The sequence below is a fragment of the Heteronotia binoei genome, chromosome 10, assembly GCF_032191835.1.
Source record: "Heteronotia binoei isolate CCM8104 ecotype False Entrance Well chromosome 10, APGP_CSIRO_Hbin_v1, whole genome shotgun sequence".
Lineage (NCBI taxonomy): Eukaryota > Metazoa > Chordata > Lepidosauria > Squamata > Gekkonidae > Heteronotia > Heteronotia binoei.
The window spans coordinates 98506355-98522603 of record NC_083232.1 but is presented as its reverse complement, the minus strand read 5'-3'; the positions used below and the strand labels follow the sequence as shown (position 1 = coordinate 98522603).

Here is a 16249-nt window from a genome sequence, read left to right as displayed (position 1 = left end):
ATGCTCTGTATTCTTGGTGTTTGGTGGGGGGCAACAGTGGGAGGGCTTCTAGTGTCCTGGTCCCACTGGTGGACCCCCTGATGGCACCTGGGTTTTGGCCAGTGTGTGACACAGTGTTGGACTGGATGGGCCACTAGCCTGATCCAACATGGCCTTAACACAACACAACCCAGAACAACAGCAGTTAGAAGTCATTCTTCAGATTGTGTCATCAAAACCTGCTTTAAAATGCTTTCATGAACAGCTCATATAGCAAAAGGTCTGTCAGCCCTGGCTAAACCCCTCCCGCCACCTCCCTAGCCCAGTTCCTCCCACAGGCCAAAGCAGTTCCTCTCCGTTCCCGTCAAAACAGCTTTGCTGCTGATCTAAAATCTGAAACACCTCCGGAGCAATGCTCTCAGCACAAGGATTCTCCTTACCAGTCCTCTGCCTCTTCCCATAGTACAGGGGACGAGGCTGCACCAACCACTGACCCAAACCCACCTGCATCAAAGAACAGGATATTCCTGGAGAGCCACTGGCAACTCATTGACAAACTTCTCTTTCAGAGCTTCCCTCCCAGAAAATGAGACTTCCTCCAACTTTTGAACCCAAGCAGCTGAAGTGTGTAGAAAGCAGGTGATGTTGCATCAAGTTAATGGTGATAAAGGTCGTTTTTTGTTTCAGGCCGATTCCCCACTCACCTTACGCTGCTCTCACGTTCATCTTCTCAGCGGGGCTTTGTTTTGGTTTCACACTATCTGCCCCGGGGCTGCAAGTAATGTTAGCATTTTCATGCAGAAAAACAGAAACCTCTAAAACCCAGTCTTAGTTTGCTGCGTGATAACACTGACGTTACTTGCAGCCCGAGGCAGATAGCGTGAAATCAGAAGGAAGCTCCAATGAGAAGAGGAACATGAGACTGGCGAGAAGAGGAACGTGAGATGGTGAGTGGGAAATCGGTCTCAGTGTTCTGCAAACATCACTTGCCTGGTCATGAACACCTGAAGCTCCCTTCTACTGAATCCGGCCCTTGGTCCACCAAAGTCAGTCTTGTCTACTCAGACTGGCAGCGGCTCTCCAGGGTCTCAAGCTGAGGTTTTTCACGCCTCCTTGCCTGGACCCTTTTTAGTTGGAGATGCTGGGGACTGAACCTGGAATCTTCTGCTTACCAAGCAGATGCTCCACCACTGAGCCACCGTTCATCCCCTTAAGAACATATGAAGCTGCCTTATACTGAATCAGACCCTGGGTCCATCAAAGTCAGTCTTGTCTACTCAGACTGGCAGTGGCTCTCCAGGATCTCAGGCAGAGGTCTTTCCCATCACTTCCAGCCTGGTCCTTCTAACTGGAGATGCCAGGGATTGAACCTGAGACCTTCTGCATGCCAAGCAGAGGCTCTACCATGGCCCCTCCTCACCTGTGATAAGCAAGGACAGTCTGCAGGTGACCAGTCAGGAAAGCTTCCCAAAATGGGAGAGAGCTGACCCACCTTCAAGACATCGAAAATACCATAAGTGATCAAAACAGGTGTGTGCAGACGATCAAGTGAGTTTGACAAAAATCAGCTAGTGATTTTTGTAGATTTATCAGCAAGGCAACCTATACAATTAAATACCTGAATCTGAAGCGGGAACCAAGCCGAATAAAATCTGAACGGCTAGACTTCGTGTTCGTTGGCGTGCGCAACCGGAAGAAGGCGTGGTGTTCCACCGCACACTTCCATAGGTGCTTGCATGTTTTAGCACTGTCTAGTCGGAAAACAAACGTGTGTTCTTGCTCTCTACCCTAATAAAGAAGAAGATGATATTGGATTTATACCCTGCCCTATACTCTGAATCTCAGAGCAGCTTACAATCTCCTTCCCTCCCCCCACAACAGACACCCTGTGAGGTGGGTGGGGCTGAGAGAGCTCTCACAGAAGCTGCCCTTTCAAGGACAGCTCTGCAATAGCTATGGCTGACCCAAGGCCAATCCAGCCGGTGCAAGTGGATGAGTGGGGAATCAAACCCAGTTCTCCCAGATAAGAGTCCGCGCACTTAACCATTACACCGAACTGGCTCTTGGGGAAACAGAACTTTTGTAAGGTCTCACAGGTGGTGGCACCTTAAAATCAGGGGTCACAGGAAGAACCCTTGAACTGGCAATGGGCTGGGCCCCCTGAATCACTTTCTGTAGAAATCGGAGAGTTCCAGACAGGGCTAGATCAGGCTCCAGCCTACAGGAGAAAGGTACCTGGTCATCGTCTTCCACCACTACAAGTGTCAGCTTGCTCTTCTTGAAGTCCATTTTAGTGATTTTTGGCCTAAGGAGAAAGGAGACAGGTGACCACAGATTAATTCACAAGACATGTGCAGGGAAGGTGCCTAAAGCTTTTATGCCCTGCCCTGGATAACCCAGGCAAGCCTGATCTTATCATTTTTTTTTTAAATTTTGAAAAGCTTTATTAATATAAAGTTCAAGGTACAATAGTGATGAGATCTTATCAGACCGGGCTAGTATTTGGATGGGAGACCTCCACGGAAGCCCAGGGTTGGCAATGGCCAACCCCTCCAAAGGTCTCTTGCCTTGGAAGCCATACCAGGGTCACCATAAGTCGACTGGGCCATGACGGCACTTTCCACCCCCCAAAGCTCCTTTGCTTTGCTCTATGGCAGGATCCACAACAGGGGCGGCCAAACCGCAGCTCGGGAGCCCCGTGTGGCTCTTTCACACTTATTGCATGGCTCTCGAAGCCCCCACTGCCCCATCAGCCAGCTTGGAGAAGGCGTTTCTCTCTTTAAATCCCTTCTCTTTCTGCATATTTATTTCGGTTATGGCAATAAAGGTGTGGTACTGATTGATCGCTTCCCTGAGCCAAACCAACCAGCAGCTTGGAGAATGCATTTCAAGTTAAAGCTGCTTTCTTTCCCTCCCTCTCTCCCTGTCCTGTAGCTCTCAAACATCTGATGTTCATGTCTTGTGGCTCTCAAACATCTGACATTTGTTCTATGTGGCTCTGACGTCAAGCAAGTTTGGCCACCCCTGCTCTACAAGGTTGCTATTTGGGGAGGGAAGGCAGTACAGCATAGCCGGATCTCGTCAGACCTTGGAAGCTAAGCAGGATCAGCACTTGGAAGGGGGACCACCAAGGAAACCTCTGCAGAGGAAAGCCCTGGCCAGCCACTTCTGCTTCTCCCTTGCCCTTGCTGGGGCTGCCAGAAGTCAGCTTTGTCTGCCCTTGATGCATGCGTTTCTTTTTCTGTCATCAAACAATGCACATGAGAGCCTGTGTGGCGTAGAGGGAAACGTGTTGAAAGGGAAGCAGGACAGACTCACCAAAAAAACAGGCCTATCTTGTTTGCGCCTTCAAAGATGAGGATACCGGTTGGCGTCAACCCGAGAGCATACTCACAACCATCTCGTCCCTGCAAACAAGGCAAGAGGATGCTGAAAGCACTTCCAGGCGGCAGGAGGGGTATATCAGAGAACTCTTTCAGAGGGGAGCCATGTTGGGCTGCGCTAGAACAGCTAGATATTGTCAGCCTGTGTTCTACTGAAGTTATCTCTGTTTTCTGAACTGTTTATTTACTGCTTACTAACCTGAATGCTCAATAAATCTTTGCACTACTAACCCAAGTGCCCGCATAGTACAGAGGGGAGAGAGAATGAATGTGATTAAAATGCCAAAGGCTAGCCAGGTCTTTGAAGTGCAAAGCGCTCGGCCAGCTTCCCAGACGCCTCCTGGAGTCGAGCAAGGACACCACCAGGACGGGGATGTAGCCATCTAATGTAAAAGATAAGCAGGCGTGCGAAAGTGTTACTTGCGGAGACAGACTGTAGTTTTATTATGAGTAGTTTAAAGCCTCAATCCTTTGATGTATGCTCATAAATGCCAATGGTTCCTGCTATACGTTATCAGTTCCAATGCTTCTATGCTGAGAGTAACATTGTAGCTATCAATAAATGAAACTTAGTTTTAACAAAGACAAGTCTGATCATTTTGAAACTTCAATGAACCCTTTGCTGACAGATATGAGTCCAGCAACACAAAGCAGCCCTGTAGCCAGAACATTTTAGGTGGAGGGGCCCAGGAGCTACAAAATTTGGTGGGGGGGGGGGCTGCGAGAGGCTTGAATTTGGTCTCCCGAGCACCTCCCGTCTGCTGGGCTTCCCAGCCTGCCAGCCCACCTGGACTGGCACTTCCCTCCAGCGCCCTATTCCAAGGGCTTCTTCCTTCGGGCAGACTGGCCAGGAGCTTGTCCAGCAGCCCAGGCAGAAGATGCTGCACTCTGTGCCCTGCGTGAAGCCAGAACCCAGCTGCCACTCCTGCTGGGCCCGGGGGAGCGGGCAAGGGTCTGATGCAGCCGGCGAGCAAAGGAAGGGGCCCCACAAGTGAAAGGCCCTGCCGCTGCTGGAGGGACAGCCCAGCCCAGGCGCACCCCAGATCGCCAGGCCAGACAGACAGGAGTCGGCTTGCCTTGGCAGGACTGCACACCTCCGTTGCACTGCAGGGGGCTTCCTTGGTTACGGAGCTCGGGTCACCAGGCTGGCCTTGCTCGTGGGACAGAGGAGAGGAGGAGGAAGGCAAAGGTGACATGCTCCACTTGTCTCTCCCGCCCTTTCCCGCGGGTCCTGGAGGCCCTCCAATGGAGGGGCTGTACACAGGGAAGGGGTTTTTTAATAGTGGCCTACCCCCGCCCCCCACCGTAGCTATGGGCCTGCCTCAGAGACCAACAAGACTGTTGGGTAGGAGCTTTTGAGAGGCAAAAGTCCTTTTGTCAGAAGAGAAAATGGAAATCGTTGATGAAAGCTTTTTAAGTGCAATATATTTAGTGCAGAAATCATCACATTTAGTCATAACCTTCCCATCTGTTACAAAAATAATCGGCCGTGAAAATCTCTTACCTTAACAACATGCATATCTACCCCGTACATCTCGAGCCATTTGGCTTTGTTCAAGTAGCACATTTCAGCCTGCGCGGGGCTCTTCCCCCTAGGCGTAAAAAGGGCGGCGGGGGGGGGGGGGAGAAATCAGCTGAATCTGAAAACTTCGTCTTTCTCTTTCGACTTATTTTGAAGAAAGGATGACAACGCACAGCTCTTTAAATTATTTTTTTTAATCCCTTTTCTAACATTTGCAAAACAAAAGCTGAACAACATGCATAGCAGCATGGTCACAGCCCTCTTATCGATACTATACCTGAATTCTTTCCACTTTTGAAAAATCTCGAATTCCATTGCTTCTGTTTGGTTCGGAGTAAATCTGAATTCCGACACAAGTTCTGGAGTGTGTTCGGGATGTTCACACTCACCAAGCTCAGCTGCCAAAGGTGGAAATTGCAAAGGAAAGGTTACTATACCGCAAATTAGATAATTCTAACCAATTTCTTATCCCACTTAGCACTCAGAGAAAATGTGCACCTTCAAGGAGGTCTGAGTGGCTCTCTATCCTCACAACAACCCTGTGAAATAGCTGAAGGTCCACAACCAGCCTTGGGTCATCCAGACAACTCAACACCCAAGTAGGGATTTGAACTCAAGCCTCCCAATTCCTAATCCAACACACTATCGCACAGCACTAGCTTTTAGAAAGTAAAATTCTTTCTGTAAAATTCAGATTCATATCTCAATCCATGGCAAACCCTATTAGAAAACTTCAGAATTTATTATTCTTAATCCAGCTGCTTTCAACAAGGAAAATGACTTGTAAATGTTCAAATGTAACAGATTTGGGGCCTCAAAAGACTTCTGAAAATCGATTTCTGAAATAGCAACCATCCCATTCACTTATCTCTTTTTTCCCCAATGACTGTCATCTTCTATACCATTTGTGTTCTATAAATGGGTAATTCGTTCTCTTAATTTTCCCAGTAGAGGGATTAGTTCTCCTTTCCAATAGATATTAGTACAGTAAATCTATTTCTATTCTAGCTCCCCTTACTATTTGGACCTTTTTCCCCCCTATTAAAATCTGGATAAAGTGGAATTTATTTATAGACTCCTTCAGAGAAAAGGGAACAAATGGCAAACAGCATAGCACCTGTAAAATAATACTTTGATGGAACAAATTTGAGTGTTCTAAACAACCCCCATTTGCTCCCTTTTAAAAAGGAGCATTTCACAGGAACATGGCTAGTAATTTGGGACTGGAGTGAACCCCAGTGTTTCCAAGTAAGTACAGCCATTCCAAATTTCCATTATCTTTCTTTTAGATCCCAGTAAAGATTTCAATGTTCATACATGGCTGAAGCTGAAGTGCTTCTTCAGGGGGATTTAATTAGACTTCCCAACATGAGAGAAAGCTCTAGCTGCCTTTTTGGTAAAGATGAGAACCCCACAGCTATCTTCTAAACCAGGGGTGGCCAAACTCTGGCTCGGGAGCCACAAGTGGCTCTTTCACACAGCCGGTGGCTTAGAGAATGCTTTTAAAGCTAAAGTTGCTTTCTTTTCACCTCTCCACCCTCCCCTTCTATTTCCTTCCTTCCTTCCTTCCTTCCTTCCTTCCTTCCTTCCTTCCTTCCTTCCTTCCTTCCTTCCTTCCTTCCTTCCTTCCTTCCTTCCTTCCTTCCTTCCTCCCTCCCTTCCCTCCCAGCATCTGACATTCATGTCTTGCAGCTCTCAAACATCTGCCATTTATACTATGTGTCTCTTTCGTTAAGCAAGTTTGGCCACCCCTGTTCTAAACCCTACATTTTACTTTCAAAAAGAAGCTTGTTTCCTAAAGACAATCATGCCAGGATCCTGTGCAGAACATCATGTATAAATAGGGTTGCCAGCAGGGGATTCCATGGTTTGGAGGCCCTACCTTCACTTCAGGGTTATCAGAAAGTGAAGCGGGGAGGGGATGTCCGCTGGACACTCCATTATACCCAACGGAGACTGGTTCCCATAATAATCTATTGGTGGGTATCTGGGGAAGCTGGTTTTTTTGAGGTAGAGGCACCAAATTTTCAGCACAGCATCTGGTGCCTCTCCTCAAAAAAACCCACACCCAAGCTTCAAAAAGACTGGATCAGGGATCCAATTCTATGAGCCCCCAAAGAAGGTGCCCCATCCTTCACTATTTCCAATGAAGGGAAGGCATTTCAAAGGAGCACAGTCCCTTTAAATGTGACAGCCAGAACTCCCTTCAGAGTTCAATAATCCATGCCACAACCTTGCTCCTGTCTCCACCCCCAAAGTCCCCCAACATTTCCTGAGTTGAACCTGACAGCCCCAAGTACAGTGGCGGGATACATGTTTACTGCACAGCAATTCCAATGGCCATCAAGGCGGCGTCAAACCCTCGTCCCTCGAAGGGCCCCCAGCAGCCTGAAACAATCGCACTGATGACTGGAATTTACCTTGGAGGCACAAGGCTGCGAGTTCCACTGCGGTTTCATAAGGGCATTTGAGCCTGTGAAGAAAGAAGCACACAGACAATTCACTTTTCTTTGGTCAAGACCCATCATTTCTTATAGGGAAGAACAGACACCCATCCCCCTCATTCACACACACAAAATGAATTATTTGTGTGTGTGTGTGTGTGTGTAAAGTGCCATCCAGTTGCAGCTGACTTATGGCAACTCCTCATGGGATTTTCGAAGTGAGTTCAAAGGTGTTTTGCCATTGCCTGCCTCTGCACAGCACCCCGGGGCTTCCTTGGTGGCCCCTCATTGACCAGGTTGACCCTGCTTAGCTTCTGAGATGTCCAAGTGGGCAGCCGTGTTGGTCTGAAGTGAGTAAATTAGGTGGACTACAATGAGGAAAGACATGTCCTAGATTTGCAGAAACACCAACTGGCAGGAAACGTAATTACCTTGTATGGCTCTCCAGACCAAATGGCCAAGCCACACTGTTTCACCGGGTGATCCCAGTCAGTTTTGCCCTCTGAATCAACAAACTGCATGTATTTCAGCCCACGATACCTGATCCCCTCGTCTGATGACCATAGCAGGGTCCAGTCCACACCTTTCTCACAAACGGATACCAAGACACAACGGTGACTTGCAGTATGGGGGGGATAATCACGGCCTTTCCCTTAAGGCAAACTTTAACTCGCAACGGTGGAAACCGGCTCCAGGGAGCTCTGTGGGGAAAACCTTTTTCTTGACAAACTACCAATTTATAAAGCACTCGCTGAGAGTTCTCCCTGGTTTCCTTGAAACATTGCTTTGTTTCCGGGTGGGGCAGTCAGGTGACAGGAAGCGGGGCAGGTGGGGAACTGGCTCAATTCTGGACCGCTGACATTATTTCAGGCCACTCCTTCATTATGCTGAGAACCTTGGAGCAGGCTGAGTTGGATCTGTTAAAAACAGCATCTCTCACATGCAAAGCAGCAAAGCCCAAATCCTGCTACCATTTCACCTCAGTGAGTTCTCCATTATCAGAAGCTATCAAAAGACACAGGAAGAAGAAACTGTCACGTTAATCAACTGACATTGTCATCACTACCCACAGCACTGTGAGGTAGAAAGAGAATACCTTAAGCAATAAAAGACAGGATTTGGAGGTTTTAAATCAATGGCTATGATTTATTTCACTTTGAGTGTCTCCTGACAGGAACTGCAATTCACATATAAGAAGCATAAATAAAGATTTGCACTTACTTTCCCGAAAGAATGTCCTGCCTCAGCTGCAATACAAACAGGTACCTGGCAACATACAAGCAAAACAACAGTCACATTTCCCAAAAGTTCTGCACTCATTCTGGGAAATGAAAAAAAATCACATTATAGAAAAACATTTTAACGTCCCAGCTGCAAGTTCTCAAAGCATTAACAGCAGAGCATTTCCACAAAAAACAAATATATTCTAGGGTCATTCTTGCATTCCCAATACCGCATGATCGTAAGCAGTAGATCTATAGGAAGTAGATGACTGATCAACAGAACATATTGAAGGTTTCTTGTTGACCTGCTTATACAAGAATCGGTGAGCCAGAAGCTAAGCAGGGGGGTGGAGTAGATGATCCTTGGGGAACCTTCCAGCTTTATGTTTCTACATTTCCCCCAGTTACACTTGCAGAGTTGGACAGGATTACGTGGAGCTCCAGAAGGCTTTTAAAGTGCAGAGTCCCAACTATAGCACAACACTTCACATTGGGTTTCAACTGGGAGACTGCACGTGGTTAGGATGAGAGGCATACACACACAGAGAGTGCAACCATGAGGACTGAAAAGCAAAGCAAGTTTTGTTCCCAGTCCTCAGCCCACAGGCTTCACTGGGAGAACCAGAATGGACTCCTTGGGTGGTGGGGAGGGGTGCCTGGTGACCCCATTCAAGGCTATTCCCATTTTCTCAGTCCCATTTTCAGTCCTGTTTCCAGTGCAAGGGAGAGTTCTGGCTTTCCACCAGCTCAAGTGGTGCCGGGAACCACTTCAGTGCCTCCACAAGGCGAATCTACAAAGAAACACACTGGGGCTACTTACGCCACGAGGCTCTAAAGAAAGCAAAAACAGTCATCGGATTATTAGGGCGGAATCAAAGTGAACAGAGCGTGATGACAAATGATGGACGACCTCTCAACAACACCCTGCTATTTACTACAGTTAGCGTTGGAAGGACAGTTATTATTTTGTACATTAGGAATGACAGGTTAATAGGCGGGATGAGGAAGGATCTCTGTTGATGACAGGCACAAGGCCAGTTAGAGGTTCGGAAGGACATTTTGGTCAGAAGCCTCCCTGCCCAGTGAGCAAATGAGGGAACAGATCTGCAATCTTACTGGGATCAATTTTCACTGCCACCCTGAACAAAAGAACATAATAGAAGCCATGTTGGATCAGGCCAGTGTCCCATCCAGTCCAACACTGTCACATAGGAGCCAAAACCCAGGTGCCATCAGGAGGTCCACCAGTGGGGTCAGAACTGCAGAAGCCCTCCCACTGTTGCCCCCCTGCCCCCGCAAGCTCCAAGAATATGGAGCATCACTGCCCCAGACAGAGTTTTTCATCTATAAAAAGGTAAAGGTAGTCCCTTATGCAAGCACCAGTTGTTTCCGACTCTGGGGTGACACTGCTTTCACAACGTTTTCACAGCAGACTTTTTACGGGGTGGTTTGCCATTGCCTTTCCCCAGTCATCTACACTTCCCCCCACAGCAAGCTGGGTCCTCATTTTACCGACCTCAGAAGGATGGAAGGCTAAGTCAACCATGAGCCGGCTACCTGAACCCAGCTTCCGCTGGGATCGAACTCAGGTTGTGAGCAGAGCTTGGACTGCAGTACTGCAGTTTTACCACTTTGTGCCATGGGGCTCTATACCTTGCGGCTAATAGCCACTAATGGACCTCTGCTCCATATGTTTATCCAAGCCCCTCTTGAAGCTGTCGCTATGCTTACATCTGCCACCACTTCCTGTGGCAGTGAATACCACACGCTAATTACTCTTTGGGTGAAGAAGTACTTCCTTTTATCTGTTCTAACCTTACTGCTCATTAATTTCATAGAGCGCCCACAAGTACTGCGAGAAAGAGAGAACAGGGCTTCTTTCTTTGCTTTCTCCATCCCATGCATAATTCTGTAAACCTCTATCTTGGCCGCCCCTCAATCATTGTTTCTTCCGTTTGATAGTTCATGTTAACACTGCAGCGAGGATCTTGTTAGCTCAGTACTGGGAAGGAATCAATATGCCAACAATGGATGAGTTAATTGTAAAGGTAACAGACACAGCTGAGTTGGATAAGCTTTCTAACTTGTTAAGATCAAAACCTAGGGAATATGTGGGGGGAAATTTAGAATTTATTCCATGAATGGTTGACGAAGGGATAATGTTGATAAAAACTAGAAAGACAAAGGAGTAAATGATGTGTATGCTAACTAAGTGATATCAATTAATTCTTGATATTAATATTAATTCACTTAAAGATTACAAGGTTGTATACAAGAGGATGGAAAGTGAGGTATCACTGTTCCCTTTACCCGTATGTGTGTTGATGTTACTGTGTGTTTTAGTATGTATGTACTGTATGTAATGTCTGTTATCTGTTATTTCTTTGGGGTTTTTTTTAAATAAATAAATATTAACAAAAAAAAATCATTGTTTCTCCAAGCTTCATAGGGAGGGACCCTTTTTTCATAGGGAAGGTGTTCCATCTCCTCATTATCTTCTTAGTTGCCCTTTTCTGCCATTTTTCCAAAGCTACGGTATCTTTTTTGAAGAAAATAGGAGGCAGGCAAGAACCTCTTCTTCTCCTGGCCACTGGCTGCTTGTCTTCTGGCCATCTGGATGAATGACCAAGCAGTGACGCCACTGAGGAGCTGCAACAGGTGGGGAAAGTGGGCCTTGCTCAAGCTTGGCTGCTATTCCAGGCTCCACACAGAAAGAACAAGGGTTAGGGCCTTCCCCTCACAGTCCCTAAGCATCCAGACCTCAGATTCAGCAGGAGCTCACAGGAGTACAGTTCCTGAACCTTTCTGAGGGTTTCCCCTCTTCCTCCTCATCTACCTTGTCCATTGAATAGTAGGTGCAGCTGCATAACAATCCCTGGATTAGGAGAGTGGGCAGCCAGCCAGCCACTAATGGCTTTGCCACACCCCCAGCAGCCCTCATTAACCCCTGGAGAAGCCCACACCACTCTTTCTCCTCTTCTTATGTGATTTGGGGTGGTGGGTTGCTTGCTGGACTTTTGACTGGGGTGGGGGCGGCCCAGGAGAGCGATGCCTGCTTGGGCTGGCTGGATTTCTAGCCATCCCAAGCAGGCCTCTCTTGCCTGGGGCTCTCCTTTCTTGTATCGAGTTGCTTTTGGCTGGGGGGGGGGGAGGAAACAGCATATGCTAATGACTTATGCTAATGAGCTCCACCATCTATTTTTCTACAAAACGACCCCTGTAAGCATCTTTTATTGAGCAAGGAATAACGGGGGACGGATGAACCAGGAAGGCTTCAAAAAAGCATCTGAACTATACTTCAGTTGTAGCCTGTGAGGATCTACCTCATCAACTAGGCCTCAGTCAATTCAGAAGAAACAACTACCCCTCCTTTAGGCAGTTAGTCTGGGCAAGACACCGGGACAGACAGGTTCTTCCTAAAACTAAGGGTGGCAACTCCCAGAACTCCATATATTCTCCAGAACCAGACAACATTGGATCAGGCCTTTATTCTAGCTTTTACAAGAAGCTGGGGATGGGGGAGCCTAATTTTTTTAGTGTAACCAAACTAATAAGGAAGACATGAGGCAGAAGGCAACTCGGTAGTAAGAACACTACCATATCTCCTTCTTCAGAATGACCTGACCTCACCATGCCACTCCTAGATGCCTTGCTCATAGTTGGGACTCCAGACCAGTGTAGGAGGGACCATCTGCCTGTAGAGAAGACAGACAGAAAACCCACTAGTAAAACCGTTTACTCTACTGGACAGATTATCCAGAACATGTGAGAGGTACTCAAATAGCTTCCCTACAGGGAGAGAAACCCAAGTCCTCATCTGACAACAGTGACCTGAAGTCCCAACCATGAAATCTACAGCAGGATTTCGAACAGCATCATCGCAGCCAATACTGTCAGAACTTGTAACTTTCTTACATGATGTTAGCCATACTGACTCCATATTGTAACCCAATACTAACACATGATGCTTTGCCTCTGTAACTAACACAAAATGCTCTGCATTTCAAACACCCTGTGATCACTGGAGGGTGACAGATAACCCCTGGTCAACATCTGCAGGTGGCCCTTTGAAGCCAGGCCAAGCAGGCCCTCTCAGCGGGACTGCATCCTCCCCTCTGATAACAACTCCTGAGAACGAGACACTTGTCTGTAAACCGTGTGAAAGATTGCTTTATTGTTGCTGTCTTAACCGCATAAAATGTAACTAGATGCCAGGCTCAGGCATCAGTGTTATCTTGAAGCTCCAGCACTGTAGTTCTCGAATAAATGCCTACACTTTGCAACAAGTTTTGGGTCTTGTTTGACGCTCTGCCAGTTCTGACAAATACTAAACCTCCACTTTACCGCCTCCCCGCCCCCCCGCAAAAAAATCACCACAGTGTGGAAGTAGAATTGCCTACGACAGAAAGCTTCTGAAGTTGTGAGCTTCTGAAGTTGTGAGCTTTTGAAGTTGTGAGCTATAATCCTGTAAATCAAGGGTCCCCAACCCCCAGTTCGTGGACCGATACTGGTCCATGTCCTGTTAGCAACCGGGCTGTGAGTTCTATAATTATTTTGTTATATATTACGACGTAGTGGTAGTAGGAAGGAGAAGAAAAAGAAAACGACAACATTGGATTTATATCCTGCCCTCCACTCCGAATCTCATCTCAGAATAGCTCACAATCTCCTCTATCTTCCTCCCCCACAACAGTGGGGTGGGTGAGGCTGAGAGAACTTTCACAGAAGCTGCCCTTTCAATGACAGCTCTGCTAGAGCTATGGCTAGCCCATGGCCATTCCAGCAGCTGCAAGTGGAGAAGTGGGGAATCAAACCCGGTTCTCCCAGATAAGAGTCTGCACACTTAACCACACACTTAACCACCACACCAAAATAAAGTGCACAACTGTATCATCCTGAAACCATGCCCCCCCCCCAGTCCGTGGAAAAATCGTCTTCCACAAAACTGGTCCCTGGTGCCAAAAAGGTTGGAGACCACTGCTGTAACTAACCAGAATATCTGCTGCCTTGTACTGCCTTTCCTATACAGGACATAAGCCCAGCATCCCTCAGCTCTGTAAATGACATGGGGATCTGAGAGCTGCCCATCCTAGCTGTGCACAGTCGAAAGAACCCAACTGTCCCACTGCACAGAAACACCGAGTGAAAACGCACTCCATTTCATAATCGAGGCAGGAAAATATGCATCAAGATCAAGCTACCGTAAGACAAGGTCAAAACTAGCTGAAAAGGCACATGCGTGACAAGTAACTGCTGAAGGAAGCCTGCCAACTTTGAATACCAAAACGATGGACGTCACTCTGTCCATTACTTTCATCTGAGGACCCTGAACAGGTTCTGGTGCACGTGGGCAGGGCCGACTGGATCTTTTGCCCAGCAAGGCTTCCAACTGGCCAAGCAGATTTTTAAAAGCTGCTGCAACTGCACAAGGACCTTCACTGTGCAATGGAAGGCGAGCTGTGACAGCCACTTTATCACTGGGTCTGCCTCCCGAGGCCCTTGTGGTTGCATCCATCATACTCGGGTAGAACTCTAAAGACTCAAAAAGACTGGGGACTCCTGCAGTACCCTAAGAGTCACAAACATGCACACTTGGAAACGTCATCTGCTTATTTTCAAGTTGGCAGCAGGAGAGAGAGGAAATCAGGAACTGATCTTGGCCAACTGTGTGAGATCCAGGCTGAGCAACCGTTTCCTCCTGGTTGCAGGCTTTTAAGTCTGGGCATGTCACAAGAACATAAGAGAAGCCATGTTGGATCAAACCAATGGCCCATCCAGTCCAACACTCTGTGTCACACAGTGGCCAAAAATACCAAGAGCTATCAGGAGGTCCACCAGTGAGGCCAAGACACTAGAAGCCCTCCCACTGTGCCCTCCCAAGCACCAAGAATACAGAGTCAGACACAATGATAAGCTGTGGCTACGTAATAGCCACTGATGGACCTCTGCTCCATATGCTTATCCAATCCCCTCTTGAAGCTGTCTATGCTTGTAGCCAACGCCACCTCCTATGACAGTGAATTCCACGTGTTAATCACCCTTTGGGTGGAAGTACTTCCTTTAATCTGTTCTAACCCTACTGCTCAGCAATTTCATTGAATGTCCCAGAGTTCTCGTATTGTGAGAAAGGGAGAAAAGTGGAATCATAGAGTTGGAAGGGACCTACAGGGTCATCTAGTCCAACCCCCTGCACAATGAAGGAAACCCACAAATACCCCAAATTCACAGGATCTTCATCGCTGTCAGATGGCCATCTAGCATCTGTTTAAAAACCTCCTAGGAAGGAGAGCCCACCACCTCCCAAGGAAGCCTGTTCCACTGAGGAATCGCTCTAATGATCAGGAAGTTCTTCCTAATGTTGAGCTAGAAACTCTTTTGATTTAATTTCAACCCACTGGTTCTGGTCCTACCTTCTGGGGCCACAGAAAACAATTCCACACCATCCTCTATATGACAGCTCTTCAAGTACTTGAAGATGGTGATCCTATCACCTCTCAGCTGCCTCCTCTCCAGGCTAAACATCCCCAGCTCCTTCAACCTTTCCTCATAGGACTTGGTCTCCAGACCCCTCACCATATTCATCGCCCTCCTCTGGACCCGTTCCAGCTTATCTATATCCTTCTTAAAATGTGGCACCCAAAACTTTTCAGCCTGTCAAGGTCATCCTGTATCCTGTTTCTGTCTTCTACTGTATTTGCAACCCCTCCCAATTTAGTATCATCGGCAAATTTAATAAGCCAATGATACTAATTTAATTCCCTCTATTAATTCATCCAAATCATTGATAAAGATGTTGAACAAAACAGGTCCCAGGGCAGATCCTTGAGGCACTCCACTTGTCACTCCTCTCCAAGAGGATGAGGAACCATTCACAAGCACTCTTTGGGTGCGATCTGTCAACCAGTTACAGACCCACCTAACGGTAACAGGATCCAAACCGCATTTTAGCAACTGGTCAAACAAGGATAGTATGTGGAACCTTATCAAAAGCCTTACTGAAATCAAGATAAATGACGTCTACAGCATTCCCATGATCCAGCAAGGTAGTCACTTTCTCAAAAAAAGAGATCAGGTTAGTTTGACATGTCTTGTTCTTGAGAAACCCATGCTGGCTCTCACATCCATTCTTTCTAAATGTTCCAAAATCGCCTGTTTGATGATTTGTTCTAAAACTTTACCAGATATAGACGTCAAGCTGATGGGTCGGTAGTTACCCGGATCCTCTTTTCCCCCCATCTTTTCCCTTTCCTGCCTCCATTCTTCCGGCACCTCTCCTGTTCTCCAAGAATTCTCAAAAATAATAGCCAGAGGCTCAGAAATTATATTCACAAGCTCTTTTAGAACCCTTGGATGCAGTTCATTTGGCCCTGAGGACTTAGTTTCATTTAAAGAAACTAGGTGTTTATGTACTACCCTATGCTGATCCTAGGCTGAAACTTCATAACCTCCTTATATGTTCTGGTTTTGCCATGTTGAGCACCATTTCTCTCAGAAGAGAAGACTGAGGAAAAGTGGGAATTGAGCAGTTCTGCCCTCTCCTCATTACCCGTTACAATTTCACTTTCTTGCCCTCACAATGGGCCTATCATGTTCTTGCTCTTTTTCTTACTCTGAACACAAGAAAATAACCCTTTTTTGTTGTTTTTAGCATCTTTGGCTAGCCTAAGTTCATACTGAGCTTTAGCTTTCCTAACTTTT

General features: G+C 47.0%; 1 protein-coding gene across 1 annotated transcript in view; it reads right to left on the bottom strand.

The window, feature by feature from the left end:
- Positions 1-16249, bottom strand: part of EPB41L4B (erythrocyte membrane protein band 4.1 like 4B) — a 122208-nt gene that overhangs the window by 13652 nt on the left and 92307 nt on the right. The window contains exons 5-11 of the mRNA XM_060247827.1: positions 8550-8594; positions 7305-7357; positions 5162-5282; positions 4867-4954; positions 3298-3386; positions 2215-2284; positions 1598-1767 (exon numbers count right to left, since the gene is read on the bottom strand). Of these exons, the coding sequence (XP_060103810.1) occupies positions 1598-1767; positions 2215-2284; positions 3298-3386; positions 4867-4954; positions 5162-5282; positions 7305-7357; positions 8550-8594 (636 nt within the window). The remainder of the gene's footprint in view (positions 1-1597; positions 1768-2214; positions 2285-3297; positions 3387-4866; positions 4955-5161; positions 5283-7304; positions 7358-8549; positions 8595-16249) is intronic.